At 42.3% G+C, this 16,311-nt stretch overlaps 1 protein-coding gene across 1 annotated transcript; it reads right to left on the minus strand.

The window, feature by feature from the left end:
* Window positions 1–250: 250 nt before the first annotated feature.
* Window positions 251–12,286, minus strand: ELAC1 (elaC ribonuclease Z 1). The gene is made up of 4 exons (XM_007943810.2): window positions 12,191–12,286; window positions 11,321–11,480; window positions 2,231–2,698; window positions 251–717 (listed from the first exon to the last, which is right to left on the minus strand). The coding sequence occupies exons 1-4, from the start codon at window positions 12,284–12,286 to the stop codon at window positions 251–253; spliced, it is 1,191 nt and encodes a 396-aa protein (XP_007942001.2).
* Window positions 12,287–16,311: the final 4,025 nt, after the last annotated feature.

A 16,311-nucleotide genomic window follows, 5' to 3' on the forward strand; every position in this document is an offset into this window, starting at 1 on the left:
TAGTGTATCATTTCATCAAATTTGAATTTTAAAGAAAAGAAGGATGCTGTTCTTTTTCTTCTAAAAATTATTTATTATCAAAAAGCTTGCTCCCTCTTATTGCTGAGTCAGTTCAGCAGTGTAGAGTCATCCTCTTTAGGATTATTAGGGCCCAAATAATTTAAACCAACCAAACAAACAAAAACCCAACTGGACTGAAGGTTCAGCAACATGTTCACTGACATGCAATCTGCATATGGGAAGGCTGGTGTCATTTCTTGATTGGAATGCCAATCACCATAAAATCTTCTGCTAGAGTCACTTCTTGGAGACCCAACACTGATTCAGCTTGCTGTTTCAGTTCTGCAGTACCATCTGTTTCTCCCTCTCTGGCCAAGGCAACTGGCTTGTACCTCTGACTGAAGTGAGTGAGAACCAGCCTCTTTGCTTGGCACAACTTTGCAAACACTGCCGCCATCTGTGGCGTGCTGTGGCCATGCTCCTTCGCTTTGTCCATCTGGGTATCATCCAGGGTCGCTTCATGGATCAGCAGGTCTGCTCCAGAGCACAGTTTCACTCCTCCATCACCCACGACCCCACAACAGTCACCCAAGATGCAGATTTTTCTTCCAACGACAGGCTTTTTTAAAACATCTTGGGGAGAAATTGTAACCCCATTCTCCAGAACAATAGATATTCCATTCTTCAGCTTCCCATAGGCGGGACCGGGTGGAACACCTAATGATGAAGGCAGATAACAATACGTCATGGGAATGGGATTCATGACTTCTTAAAGGAGTCTCTTAACAGCACAGCAAACAGCAAATGGAAGAGGCTTCCATTTCTTTTTGTAACTGTTATAAATGTTTCTACTACTTACAGAAACTAGAATATCTATACATTTGAAAAAACTTAGTGATATTAGAATGCCCTAGGCCTTAAAAAGGTATTTCCCACATATTCGTGTCAGATGAGCTTTAACCTCCCAAGTCCCACGAAGACTTCACTATAGTGATGATAACCATTCGAATTCCCTGCTTTGTATGGGACTAATGGTTTTTGAGAGTGCTTTATTTAATAGGTTCATCTTTGGGTAAAATTAAAGTGTTCATTTAAATAACAACATAATCAATGCCTAGTCAAGATAGGCACCTACAAACTGACTACCTCAATGAAAACGTTGCTGGAGAGACTGTTTGATCACAAGATGAAGGAGAATTTTAGGGAATTACACACAATTCATTTCTTGGTAGACAGCCCAGTTCCACACTTACCAAGCTGGGCTTCCATCTCAGACTACTCTAGACCAGCACCTAGTCATCATGCTGGGCCAAATAATATACAAATTCCAATACAGATCATGTTTAAAGTTTCCAAGCAGAACAGCATTCCTCCAGGTTTTTAGATAATAAAACTACCTTTGGTCAACATCACTTTTCCTCTGTATCTAGCATTTTGTTTTAGTTGGAAAAGAAGGAAAAAACTGTCTAAACATATAAACAAACATAGAAAAACCACTACCCTGCTTTTTAATGTCTCTGCCGTGACCAAGCCAAGAAAGGTAGGGATGCTGGCAGTATAATGGGTTAGGCCATTATACGCCACAAGGTGCAGGGGATCCCTTTCGGAGAGGGTGGCCTCGCAGGGAGGAGGTGTGAAGCTTTACAAGGGCAACAAGCATGCCTTTATGTGCTTTGCCTCCAAATGTGATGAACCTAGGTGTGTAAAACTGGTTGAGGTGCTCTGCTCTGAACACCAGATTAACTTCATCAAGGTCAAAAGAGTAGGCAACATTGACAAAGAAGGTAGATTGTTTTAGTTGCATGATTATTAAGAACTATGGAGGGGGAACCTCTCAAGCCAAAGTTGTCATCAAAAACATCTTTCAAATGCAATACATGAGCAACTAAAAGCCTAGACCTAAAACAACACCCAGCACCACCACCATCCAAGCCACTCCTCCCAACCAAGGCAGCATAAGCTGAAGGTAAGACAAACTACAATTTGCATCCAAGGAGTTGATGAGAGAAAGACTTAGATATATACTTGGGTTTTGGTCTGAGTAGCAAGCACCCTTCTGGCTCCAAGGGTTTCCTGTAAGAAATCGGCACATTTTGGGCATAGGAAATAGAGAAAATATCAGTTTTAGGCTGGGAGACAGGAAAGGAAGAATCTAGGGCACTTTTAACAGTTTCAGTTAATACTAGTTGATTGACGAGAAGGGAGAAAAAAAAACATACCAAACACTTACCGAGATCTTTCAGTTTCTGAGCGTTGAGTTTACCTGGGCGTTTCTTCTCCATGACCGAAAATCCAAAGGAGGGAATTCGGTGAAAGAGGCGAAATGCTTTTACAATAAACTGTTCATCATCAACCAAAAGGTACGAGTCCTCTTCTGAGTCTAACATGATAGTCCTCCCTTGCTCCTCTTGGGCAGGGCTGTCTGGTCCTTTCCTATGTGTGAATTCCTTCTGTTCTTCAGGAGGACACTGATCAGCTGTGGGCACCAGCTCATGGACCACATACGGGAAGACCAGCTCTGTGTGAGAGAGTTCCATGGTTCGCCAGATAAAGTCCCGAAGGCCTACAGGGCCATAGATTTCCACAGGCTGTTTGGTGACCGTGGAGCTACTCTGCAGACTGATTGTGCAGAGGAGGCCAGGAAGGCCAAAGAAATGGTCTCCGTGAAGATGCGTGATGAAGATCTTGGTGATTCTCCCTTTTGATTAAGATAGAGAAATACCATTGGGAACTTTTCAGAAATGAAAACCGACGCAAAGCTCCTTGAAACAAGCATAACAACTTACATAAGAAGCAATAATATGAACCGAGAAGTCGAGAAGTTCTACTTACCACCAGGAACCTGTTCCTTTACATCTTCCTACATGATTCCCGAAACAAGAAAGACAGTCTTTATTTCGCTGGATGATTTCATAAAGTATTACTTTTTTTTTTTTTTTGCCAGAAAACATCTTCAAATTATATAGTTTTCAGTTTCCTACATATATTCTCATCTAAAAATAAGTGAATATACCCAAATAATTCATATAAGGAGCTAGATAGGCCCCATGTACCAAAAGCATGGGCAGTTACACTGCCCCCTACTGCTCCCTCTGAAAATAGCAAAATGTACTTGCAGCAAAGCAAATGTTCCATCGGCTTCAAATGACTGGACCAGTGCCTGAACCCAAAATTGCCTTGTAAGGACTCTCTACAGTAGACTAAGATTAAGCAGCCAAGTACAGTTTTGCTTCTTTGGAGGAAGTTGGAGGGAGAGGACAAGAAAGAGGGGGGTAGGGAGGGAAAGAGTAGGGAAGTGGGGGAAGCAGGGAGGTGGCAGAGGAAGGGACGGAGGAAAGGGGGTGTGGAGGTGGGAGTAGACACAGGAATGTAAATCAGGGGTCGGATCTGCTCCAGTATTACGAAGGGTCCTTTAGACTGTCTCTTCCTTTCCGTGTGAACTAACACAATAGCGTCTTCAGTATATATTGGCTTAGGTTGTAACTTGATTTAGCCAGTGGTGAATTGAATTTACTGCTGGTACATGGCAGGATGCCACATGGGCCTAATTTGGAGATGTACCACAAGGCATTTTAAAATTAACAACCACAATGAGCACATTTTCAATATAACAGAGCTTCCACTGCGAGCTCACGGCCCATGTATTCCAAACGTTTGATACCAAAGAACAGGAACAGTTTATCTGTAATGCAATTTCCAGTGACATCAAGGCAAAAGTGTTCTCCCAGCAAATCTCAGCATCACCACACCAAGCCCAGGCCCAGAAGCAGATAACACTAGATTGACAGCAGCCAAGTTTGGGCCCTGAGAATCTCCAGGAGGTATTCTAGATGTTTCCTCATGCTCCTTTTTCTTTTCTCTCTCTCTCTCTCTTTTTCATGGGCTGAGAGTGAAGTTTACAGAGCAACTCAGTTTTCCATTTAACAATTTGTACACATTTTGTTTTGTGATGTTCTTTGTAATTTCTTTTCTCCTTTTAGCTCCTGTTTTGGCTGTTCTTTGACTTCTAGAACCCCTCCCTTTTCCCTTCCTCCATCCAGGCTGTCAAGCACCTTCAATGTGTCCTGAGGCCTCTGGAGACAAATAAGCTAGAGCGGCTGGGAGTCCCCCGCTGGCACGCTGGTCTCAACGCTGCCACCGTCAGACTTTCCGGGCCCTCTCCCTGTCTCACCAAAACAAAGCTAGAACTGAACAACCACAACAACCTGTGAACCCAAACCAAGTGAGACAAGTAAGTGAAAAATTGCTTCTCATCGTTGTCACAGTTTCATAGAAGACAAACATTTCATTTTTCAAGAAACTTGATTTCACAGACAGAAGGAATGACAACCACAATTATCAAAGGTATGAGGAAGTTATCAAATGAAGAGAGAAAAATGCATGAGTTATTTTCACTTGAGAACAAGAACATTAGAGGGGAGAAAATGCGTCATCCCATAGAGGACTTCAATACTAACCATCCACTAAAAATGATGGTGCAGTTACAGTAACTGCCATGGGAAAATGGCTGCAATGCGCTGTTTATATATATTGGTCAGTGGGGGGGGGGGGGGTTACATTAAGTATAGTATGACTTCATTTATGCAAAACTACACACACACACATATACATGTGTGAATATGTACAAATACATCTATACCATTAACAGATCTACATGTATAGAAAATTTATCTATGAGAGGGGGATTTGGGCTTTTACTTCTTTACATTTCTCTGCTTTGTTTGAACATTTACAATATGTATATACATGTTTTATTTTTTTAAAATTATACTTTTGTAATACTTTACATCATTTTTTTGAAGAGGGAAAAAAGCTTATGCTCATTCTTTAATATCATGAAGGAAACAGACAAGCAAACTTGCTAGATGCCTACATATCAGAACCATGGAAGCTTACAAGAAATATGTTTAGAAAAATAAAAGGTATTTCCTGTTAAGCTCATATAATGGATCACCCCAGAGGGTAGTACAAGCTGTAAGCAGCTTCAATAAATCAAACAGCAAATGGTCCATCCGAGTTACTGAGGGAAACCAGCGTGTACTGAGGGTGCTTCTTTCCAATGTCCTCATCCACCTTCCTCTTTGAGGTCTAGAACTTTTTTTCCAAGCCAATAAAAATTTAGTAAACTGAAGGTTCCGTTGGGCTTTTTTGTTGTTTTTGCCAGGTTTAGTTTTATATGTTTATTTAAAAATAGACATATAAAATAACTGTAAAATATAAAATATTACATAAGAGTATTATGGCAAAAAGATTTAAGGTATCTTCCATGACCTCCGCCTTCTGGTGTTCACACTCTCCTATAACCCCCTTCCTCTGAGTGTGGCTAGAACTTGTGACTTGCTTCTAACCGGCAGAAGAGGGCAGAGGGATGTACTGTGACTACATTATGTCAGAAAAGACTCAGTTGTGCAAGACGATTCACTCTAAAGTCTCTCTCCCTGGTTGCTGGTGAGAAAGTTACTAGAAAGAAGCCCACACAGCAAGGAATTGTGGGGAGGCCACCAGGAGCTGAGGGCAGCCTTAGTCCTATAACCACAAGCATTCTGCCAACAGCCTGAGTGAGCTTACAAGCTGATTCTTCCGCAGGGTAATCTCTGCTGAGACCAGAGACCCAGCCAACAATTGACTGCAGCTTGGTGAGACCCTGAAGCAGAGGACCCAGCTAAACAGGGACTAGACTCCAGAAACTATGGGGTAGTAAATGTGTGTTGTTTTAAGCCTCTTTTGTTGCTGTTGTCAGGTGCCAACACTGTGTACAACAGAATAAAACCCTGCCAGGTTCTTTGCCATCTTCACAATCATTGCCAAGCTTGAGCCCATCATTGCAGACACTGTGTCAATCCATCTTGTTGAGGGTCTTCCCCCTTTTCACTGACCCTCCACTTACCAAGCATGCTATCCTTCCTTCTCCAAGGAATGGCTCCCTTTGACAATGTGGCCAAAGTACGTGAGATGAAATCTGGCCATTCTTGCTTCTAAGGAGCACTGCAGCTATATGTCTTCCAAGACACATTTGTTCATTCTTTTGGCAGTCGATGGTATTTTCAATATCTTTCACCAAAACCACAATTCAAATGCATTAATTCTTCGGGTCTTCCTTATTCATTGTCCAGCTTTCACATGTACATGAGCCCACTGAAAATTCCATGACTTGAGTCAGGCATACCTTAGCTTCAAAGTGACATCTTTGCTCTTGAACACTTTAAAGAGCTCATTTGCAGCAGATATGCCCAGTGCCATATGCTGTCTGATATTGTGACTGCTGCTTCCATGGGTGTTGATTATAGATTCAAGTAAAATGAAATCTCTGACAACTTCAATCTTTTCTCCATTTATTGTGATGTTCCTTATTGGTCCAGTAACAAGGATTTTGTTTTCTTTATGGTGAAGTGTAATTCACACTTACTGGTATTTATCAGTAAATGCTTCAGATCAGCCTCACTTTCAGCAAGCAAGGTTGTGTCATCTGCATATTGCAGGTTGTTAATTATTCTTCCTCCAATCCTGACACCATGTTCTTCATATAGTCCAGCTTCTCAGATTATCTGCTCAGCATACAGATTGAGTAAGTACAATGAAAGAACACAATCCTGATGCATACTTTTCCTAATTTTACACCATGAAGTATCCCCTTGTTCTGTATGAACGACAGCCTCTTGGTCTATGTATAGATTCCTCATGAGTACAGCTGTGCTCTGAAATTCCCATTCTTCGCAATGTTGTCCATAATTTGTTATGATTCACACAATCAAATGCCTTTGCATAGTCAATAAAACACAAGCAAACATATTTCTGTTATTCTTTGGTTTCAGCCAACATCTATCTGATATCAGCAATGATGTATTTCACAACACTCTCTCTTCTGAATCCAACTTGAACTTCTGGCAGTTCTCTGTTGATATACTGCTGCAACCATTTTTTAATTACCTTCAACAAAATTTTACTGTGTGTGATATTAATGATATGGTTCAATAATAATTCATGCATTCTGTTGGATCACCTTACTGTGGAATCGGCACAAATATAGATCTCTTTCAGTTAGTCAACCAAATTTCTTGGCAAAAATGAGTGAGCACTTCCAGCACTACATCTGTTTGTTGAAGCATCTCAATGGGTAGTCTGTCAATTCCTGGAGCCGTGTTTTTGGCCAATTCCTTCAGTGCAGCTTGAACTTCTTCCTTCAATACCATTGTTTTTTCATCATATGCTACTTCCAGAAATGGCTGAGCAATGGTACAGTGTATTCCTTCCATCTTCTTCTGATGCTTCCTGCATCATCCAATATTTTGCCCATAGAATCCTTCAATATTGCAACTTGAGGCTTGAATTTATTCTTCAGTTCCTTCAGCTCACGAGATGCCAAGTATATTCTTTCCTTTTGTTTTTCTAACTCCAAGTCTTGCACATTTCATACTTTACGATGTCTTCTTTAGCCACTTTTTGAAATTTTCTGTTCATTTCTTTTATTTCATCATTTCTTCCATTTGCTTTAGCTACTTGCCTTTCAAGAGCAAGTTTCAAAGTCTCTTCTGACATCCATTTTGGTCTTTTTTTTTCCTTTCCTGTCTTTGTAATGACCTTTTGCTTTCTTCATGTAGGATGTCTTTAATGCCATCCCATGACTCGTTGGTCTTTGGTCACTGGAGTTCAATGGATCAAATCTATTCTTCAGATGGTCTCTAAATTCAGGTGGGATATAACCAAGGTCACAGTTTGGCTCTCATGGACTTGTTTTAATTTTCTTTAGCTTCAACTTGAACCTGCATATGAGCAAACGATGCTCTATTCCACAGTCAGCCTGACAATATTGAGCTTCACTATTATGTCTTTCCACAGATGTAGCTGATCTGATTCCTATATTCCATCTGGTGAGGTCCACATGTATAGCCACCATGTTGTTGAAAAAAGGTATTTGTAGTAAATAAGTCATTGGTCTTGCAAAATTCTATCATGAGATTTCCTTCACCAAGGCTATATTTTCCAACAACCAATGCTTCTTCATTTCCAACTTTTGCATTCTACCAGTAACTATTAATACATGTTGATTGCAATTTCAGACTGCAGAAGTTGGTAAAAATCTTCAATTTCTTCATCTTTAGCTTTAGTGGTTGCTGTGTAAATGTGAATAACAGGAGTATTAACTGGTCTTCCTTATAGGTATATGGTTATTATCCTGTCACTGATATCATGGTAATTCAGGACAAATCTTGAAATGTTCTTTTTGACAATGAATGTGATACCATTCCTCTTCAATCTATCACTCTCAGCATAGTAGACTATATGATTGTCTGATTCAAAAATGGCCAATGCAAGTCCATTTCAGCTCACTAAGGCCTAGGATATCAGACTTACATGTTCCATTTCATTTTTTTCACAAGTGGACCACCACTTCCTTCTTCCTTGTCTTTCTTAGTCTGGAAGCTCTGCTGAAACCTATCCACCACAGGTGACCTTGCTGATACTTGAAACACCAGTGACACAGCTTCCAGCATCACAGCAACATGCAAGCCACCACAGGACCACAAACCGACAGATGAGTGGTGGTTAAGCCTCTAGGTTTGTGGTAATCTGTTATGCATCATTAGATAACTAATACAAATATAAAAGTAAAGATTTACCTTCCCACCCAAAACTTAACAGTTTAATACCCACATTAAACAGTTTCTTGTTTCGATTTTAATCTATCCCCTACTCTACTTCAACTCCTACATTCTAACATGTTAAAACATCACAGCCTCCACTCTGGCCTGTGCCTACCCTGAGAGTCATCATGAAAGGAACACATGTTTGATCAAGAGACATGAAGCATATAGGACCTGCTCTCACCTCAGGGTTTCAACACAAGACAGTATGTAATTATGGTAGAATTGCGTGCACCTCAAGACCTTGTGTCCCAAACTCTATGTATTAGCTCCTTCCTCCAACAGCTCTTTCGTGGCTCCCTATCTTGGTCCATGACTTCATCCTTGGTACTGTGTAATACTTTAAGTTCTTCCCTTTCTCATACCCTACACATCCAATCAGTCACTACTTCCTGTTGGCGCCACTTATCTCTCAAGCTGAATTCCTTGTCTCTATCCCTACCCCTGCTTCCTCTACTGATGTTCTTAATGCTATTCTCTCTCTCAATCTTTACTTTTTTTTAATCAGAAAAGTAAAACAAGTCAAATCACATCATCCCTCTGACTACAGATTTTTAATGGTTCCTTACTGCCAACAGAATAATAAGGTCTAAATATTTTATCATGCCATATAAGACTTCACAGTCTGCCCCCACTTCTTTTTTCAGCATTCTCATCTCCCATTTCTCCTAGCCAAGTACTCAATGTTCTGGATTTAATGTTCCCCAAACATACCATTTCTTTTCTGGAAACTCCCTGACTTACTGTTGGCTTTGTTGTCTCTTTCTGGAACATCCATCCCTACTCCTCTCCCTGGAGATACTTTTATTCATCTTTTAGATTCTAGTTCAACTGTCCCCACATCTGGGATGCCTTCTCTGAACATGCAAGCAGCTAATGTCATCTTCATGCGCAAAAGTTCTCAGAAATACCTCCATTGTTCTGCTTATCATCTTACACTGTGCCTGTCTGTTTGCATGTCAGTTTCCATCACAAGACTAAGAGATCCTCAGAACCTGTGAGTCTCTTTCCTAAGTTATCAAATGCCATACACTGTGATGAGTCCTAGGAATGATAACTTTCATGACTGCCATTCATCAAGACCTAATGAGTGAGAGGAACTGAACTAAGTGCTCAGCATCTCATCACTCATTAACTGAATGGTATTTATTAGGCATCTACCAGATATATAATTGACCATTGAGCTTACTTTATAGCACAGGGACACAGACAAGAAACACAGAAACAATTATTTAGATAAATAATTTCAGATATTGATGATGCAATCAGATATTGATTAAAGTCAACAAAATAGGATGAAGCAGTAAAATGACCAAGGTGAGGGAGGAACTACTTAATCCAGGAGGTTTAGAGAAATCCTTTGAGGAAATAGCATTTGAGTTAAAATCTAATTGAAGATAAGGAGGCAGCCACACAGAAATAGGATCGTTACATATAATTCTCATAACATCACTTCTTAGTAAGAGTTTTTTTCCCCCATTTTGACACAAGGGAAGTAAAGCTTAAGAATGGTTTCTGGTCTGCTAAGGTCATAAAGCCAAGACAGAACTGGGACTGGGACCCAGGTTGGCTTGACTGGGCCGAGGCTTTTAACCATGTGCTCCCAGCCTCCCTGGTGCTGAGTCTTGGTTCACTCCATTCTTCTTTGTTCACTGCCCTTCTTCTGTGTGTTCTTCAACACCTCAGAGGCCACCTTCTCTGGGATGTGTCCCTCTGTGGTAGTTAAGTTTGTGTGTCAACTTGGCTGGGCCTGACTGAGTGGCTGGGCAGCTGGATGTAGTATTCCCCATGATGAGACTGGTAATCAACCCCATGGTGGAGTCTAATGGAGCCGCTGAGTAGCTGCCTTAGGGATGTGGTCTGCTTCCTGTATATAAGGAGAAGCCTTGGGGAATGGTCTCTAGCTTATAGCACGCTTGAACCCTTCATGTAGCCGTGTTGTTGTTCAGAGGCCTGCCATGCTCTGTCAACCTTGGGACTTACAATGGACTTGAACTAATGGCCTGCTCTGTGGGTTGGTAACATCGGGACAGTGTCTTTTTACTTGTCAACCTTGGGGTTTCTCAGCCTCAGCAGCCAGCAGCTGAGTGAAGAAAAGCTTCTAGTTTCAGTGGGCCAAGAGCAGGAGGCAGAGCTGCAACCCAAGGTTGAGGGGCTTTCACCCAGCCCCTAGAACCTGGCACTTTGAACTTGGACTTAAAGCCTCCAAATTGTAAGAATAAACTCCGGTTTGTTAAGGCCATCCCATTTGTGGTATATTCCTGTCAGAGCGGGACTAGGGAACCAGAACACCCTCCTCTGGACATTTACTGCCCTTTGCATCCCTCTCCTGACACTTCTAAGTATCTGCTGTTGGAAATAAGCATGTGCTCCTCTCCTCCTCCCTGGATTGCTAGGGCAATATCCATTTAACACGCCTGATGCAGCCCATTCCACACTCACTCCTAGCCTACATAAGAAATTCTTGCTCTCAACATTTACAGGATGAATGAAAAGCAAATAAACAAACAAATGAGGCTCAGTGGCTGTGGCCAGATGACTGAGGGCCTTCCAAGTCTTGTCAGGCCTCCAGCACTGAAGTGGACAGACCTGCCAGGGGCGTTTCTGAGCAAAAGGGCCAAGAAAATGAAGTATAACCAGAAATCATTGTCATGAGATAGCTCTGAATGTACACTAACCTGCTTTAAGTTGGCTTTTCATAAGCTGTGTCTGAGTTCCCTCCCCGCAGTCAAAGAGCCAGCACTCTCCCTCACACCGAAGGACCAGAGCAGAAGCACCCCGGGTCGGGGATGGGTACGCTGCGCCCGTCCCCAGAAATGTCACATCCATAGACATCTTCTGCCCTGCAATGGAAAAACCACCTGCGGATTATTTCTCCGAACTGTTCACATCACCAAAAACAGGTTCCTGGGAGATTACTGCTATTTATTTTTTTGGTTATTCAGAACATTCTGGATTCCTGTTCTCTAATAATTTTTCATGCAAATCCAAAGTAAGATTGAACAACTCCTAACTAGAGGGTTGCTATGAGTTGGAGTCGACTTGATAGCAGTGGGTTGGGTGCAGTTTTAACTGGCTAAAACCACAAGTTACCAAATGTTGTGTGGCTGCTAACAACAACAAAAAAAAAGGCAGCAAAACGCAGGCAATTAAAAATTGTGTTGAGGTCCTGGGGTGCCCTGAACAACCATAAACAACAGTAACTCTCTACAACATTCTCCAGTAACGCTGATACTTCAGAGTAACACTGAGTGAACTTCTCATCAACTCAAATGACAGGATCCATGACTGGTGAGGACTTCAAACCCAAAAAACCTGTTGCTGTCAAGTTGGTTCCAACTCCTAGTAACTTTGTAGGACAGAACAGAACTGCCCTGTGGGGTTTCTAAGGCTGTAATTTTTACAGAAGTACACTGTCACATCTTTCTTCCACAGAGTGACTGGTGGGTTCAGACACCTTCAGTTAGCAGTGGGGCACTCAACCACCATACCGTCAGGGCTCCCAGGTCAGGACTTGGCTCTGCTATTGTAAGTGGTCAGTGAGGCACAGATTTCTGCCCACTGCTGGCATCCCTGTTTTCTCTTTTACTATTTCTGGGCACGTCTTCCATCTCTGACATTCTTCTGTGGCGGAAGATGTGCATCAAACAGAATGCAAACAAACTGAAACTTACAAATCACCAATTGTGGATGATGCACATTGACGAGAGGGAGGCAGACAGAGAAATAATTTTAAGAACTATTTACATAATTCTTACATATCTCTCATTTATTACCCATGATGGAGATAAATTGCTACTAAGTTTTGAGAGAGTATTGTGGCAATATCTATTACCAGTAATAATGATAATACTGACAACAATACCCTTTGGACTAGCAACCCCATTTTGGGGAATTTACCCTACAGAAATAAAAGATCTATACAGAATGTTTATTGTGGTGGGATTTAAGGTGGCAAAAAATTGGAAATAATCTAAATATATGTCAATAGGGAAATTGTTGACTATTGTACATCATACTATGAACTGTACAGCTAATAGTTAGGTCTGCAACTGTTTTCCTGGAAGGATGACAATGAAAGAAGTTACAGACGGCAATGGCATGATCTCATTTTTATAACAACAGTCTCTCCTAATTCTTTGTATGTATATAAGACGGAGAAAGACAGGAGTGGATGGATATACAGTATACTGTTAACATGGGTTATCTCAGGGATGATTAAAATGAGGGGGGTTATTAATTTCTAAATATTTGTTTCAATTGTTTCTGGTTGCAATAAGCAGTATTAATGTTTATAAAATATTTAATAAATTTTAAAAAAATGTACCATAAGGCTAAACTTGCTTTTGTAATCACACATCATCCAGTCTTCCTTTCTAATCTGCGATTCAGTCAGCTTCCCCCTCCCACCCCACACACACCTCACACAAAGTGGTGATGTGTCTCTCTACCCCACACGTAGACTTGGAGGTTCTCTCTAGTGTCCCTTCCAGGTGTTACTCCACATTTTCACCTCCAAGATCAAGCCTTCCTCTGATAATTAAGTAGCTTAATTTGCAGAGGGTTTCCCATTGGATTGCAGTTTGCAGGAGAGGTGAGAATAAACATAGTGTAGAAAGTAAAAAAAAAAAAAAAAAAAAAAAGCAGCTAATAAATGCAAAAGGAATGATAGAGTATCATCACTTTGCGACCCCTAACAAATAATGGGTCTAGGCCAGTGGTACACAACCCTGGGAGCACACAAGAATCATCTGGAGTGCTTTTAAAACCTATTAGTGATTGGTCTCTATCCCAGAACAATATAGGAAATTCTTTGAGTGAGATGTAGGTTTTACAATTAAAAAAGGCAAAAAAAAAAAAAAAAAAAAACCCGTCCTCCTCTGTGATTCCAATGTGCAGTCTAATTTCAGACCCACTTAGTCAAAGGCTAACAGGTAACTAAAATGGATGGGTCAGGTTAACTCAAATTTACTAATCAAGTAGTTGATCCAATTTTTTTTTTAAACTTTTTATTATGAATAAGTTCAAACACATAGAAAAGTAGAGAGATTAGTGTAATTCATTGCAACGTATCCATCACAGAATTTCAACAATTATCAACTCAGAGCCAACCTTGTTTCCTTTATATCCCCACCCCCATTCCTCCGATGATACTTGATGTTGTTGTTGTTATGTGCTCCTCCTTGGGTTTCCGAGGCAGTATCACTACGGAAGTAGATTGCCCCACCTTCCTTCAGAGGAGTGGCTGGTGAGTTTGAACTGCCAGCCTTCTGGTTGGCAGTCAAGTACCTTAGGCACTATGCTACCAGAGCTCCCATGATACTTGATAGGTGTCTGGTTATATCTCTTGATGTTCGTAGCAACTAATGATCCCTGCCAGGATCCATTATTTCATCAGGAGTTGCCAAAAAGTGGTACTATAATTGTCCGTAACGCTCCTTGGAAGCGAGCTCTCACCTACTTTGGTCATGTTGTCAGAAGGGACCACTCACTGGAGGACATCGTGCTCAGTAAAGTGAAGGCTCAGCGCAGAAGGGGAAGACCCTCAATGAGATGGACCGACACAGTGGCTACAATGATGGGCTTTGGTAAAGCAAGGATCGTGAGGACGGCCCAGGACTGGGCAGTGTTTCCTTCTGTGGTACACAGGGTTGCTATGAGTTGGAACTAACTCAACGGCACCTAACAACCACATTCCTTTTGCAGTTATTAGCTGTAATCCTTCTTTAATTCCCTGGACAATGATTTAGTTACTCCGTTGTGCAACGTGTACAGGAAAGGTCCACTGATTAATCTCAGCCCCACGTAGAGGAACAGCACTTACCTAACTCCCAGGATGCACTGTGAGGTATACAGTAACCCTAGGAGGTTTTCTTGCCAGAAAGTGGAATCTAAATCTAAAAACACCTGTGGATCTAAATACCAGTTTCTTAAAGGACACTTCAGGGACAGAAAAAGTAAAATCTAGTATCTGGGAAACTTTACAGGACAAATAACCTGTACACTGCAAGAAAAAGATAATAAAGAGGGAGGGAAAACTTAAAGAGTAAAGGAGATTTAAGAGACACTAACCAAATGCAACATATGTACTTAGTTTGGATCCTGCTTTGGACAAACTGATAGTGGGAAAGAAACAATTGGGGAAGTTTAAACACTACAAAAAAAAAAAAAAAAATACCAAACCAAATCCAGTGCCATTGAGTCGATTCCAGCTCATAGTGCCCTAGGACAGAGTAGAACAGCTCTGTTTTCAAGACTGTATGTAAATCTTTACTGTAGCTGACTACCTCATCTTTCTTCCCCAGAGCTGCTGGTGGGTTTGAACAGCCATATTTGTGGTTAGTAGCCTTACCCACTACGTCACCAGAACTCCTTAGAAACACTAGTTAGTAGATGATAATATGAAATTCTTACTAGACTGGTAATGCCATTATGGTTATAAACAAGTATTTAATGAATGAGATGTAATACTTTAGATCTGTTTTAAAACAATCCTGTGAATTGGGATGATATATGACCAAAAAATGGCAGTTCATTATATTATTCTACTTTCGTCTATGTTTGAAAAGTCTCCATAATAAAAAAATTAAAAACAAGTAGTCAAACTCTCCCACCGGAGCAGGAGATGACAGAAATTAATTTATCTAATCAATGCACATTTACAGGCTCCATTATGTGGCACGCACCCATTGTTGGCGCTAGGAATTAAGAGTTAGCAAATCAGATTCGGTCCCTGTCTTGACGAAAAACTGCTGGCTGCGTGGTTTCTCGTGCCTACGATCTACAATTCCACAAAGTGCCCATTCGGGTCGAAGTACCGTGGTACGCAGCACACGCACCGCCACGGTGTTATAAGCGCCCAGGACAGAGTAGAAGTGCCCTGTTTCCGAGACTGTATGTAAATCTTTACTGAGCTGACTGCCTCGTATTTCTCCCCCAGAGCTGCTGGTGGGTTCGAACCGCCGAGCTTTTGGTTAGCAGCCAGCTTTAACTGGCTCCTTGCCCAAGTTCACAGTCTTGTCATTGGACACTCAGTGGTGCTCAGTCCAGGATACATATCACAACCACTGGTGATTCTGAGGCCACAGTACTTGGAAGATTTCCCAGGTACTCCTCATGGTTGCGGAGACTGCGAACCAGCGCTCAGAGACCGCTGCCCCCCACCGTAGAGCTCGAAGAACCAAGCCCCGGAGACTGAGTGGCCAAGACAGAGCCAGGCTAGAAGCCACAGCTCCGACCACTCGGAAGCCCAGGCTCGCCTTCCTACAAGACTCACTGAAGTCTCACTGAAGAGGGTGGGACCGGCGGGAGCCAGAGGCTCCGGCCCGGGGTGGACGCTGCAGGCCTTCGCTCCTAGGCCTGGGTCCTCTGCGCCGGCCCAGACCCTGCGCAGCCCTTTGCGGGGCGCCCGGCCCCACTCACCCGCTCTCCAGACTCGCGGCAGGAGAGAGCGAGTGCAGTACCACACCAAAGCCCAGCGGTCCTCGCAGCGGCGACCGGCGCGGGCGGAAGTGCGCCGCCGTCTGGGAAGCCGCGCGGCTGCTCTAGGACGCTGGGAGGTCCGCCCTCCGTGGCATCCGCCTCCAGCCGGGCCGCGCGGAAAGGTCCCGCGCAGGCCTCCAACAGCCTACCTTGCGCCGAGGAAGTTCCGAGAAAGACGCGTGAGGCC

Source organism: Orycteropus afer, unplaced genomic scaffold (assembly GCF_000298275.1).
Source record: "Orycteropus afer afer isolate SDZICR_OR568_19922 unplaced genomic scaffold, OryAfe1.0 scaffold00113, whole genome shotgun sequence".
Taxonomy (NCBI): Eukaryota; Metazoa; Chordata; class Mammalia; order Tubulidentata; family Orycteropodidae; genus Orycteropus; species Orycteropus afer.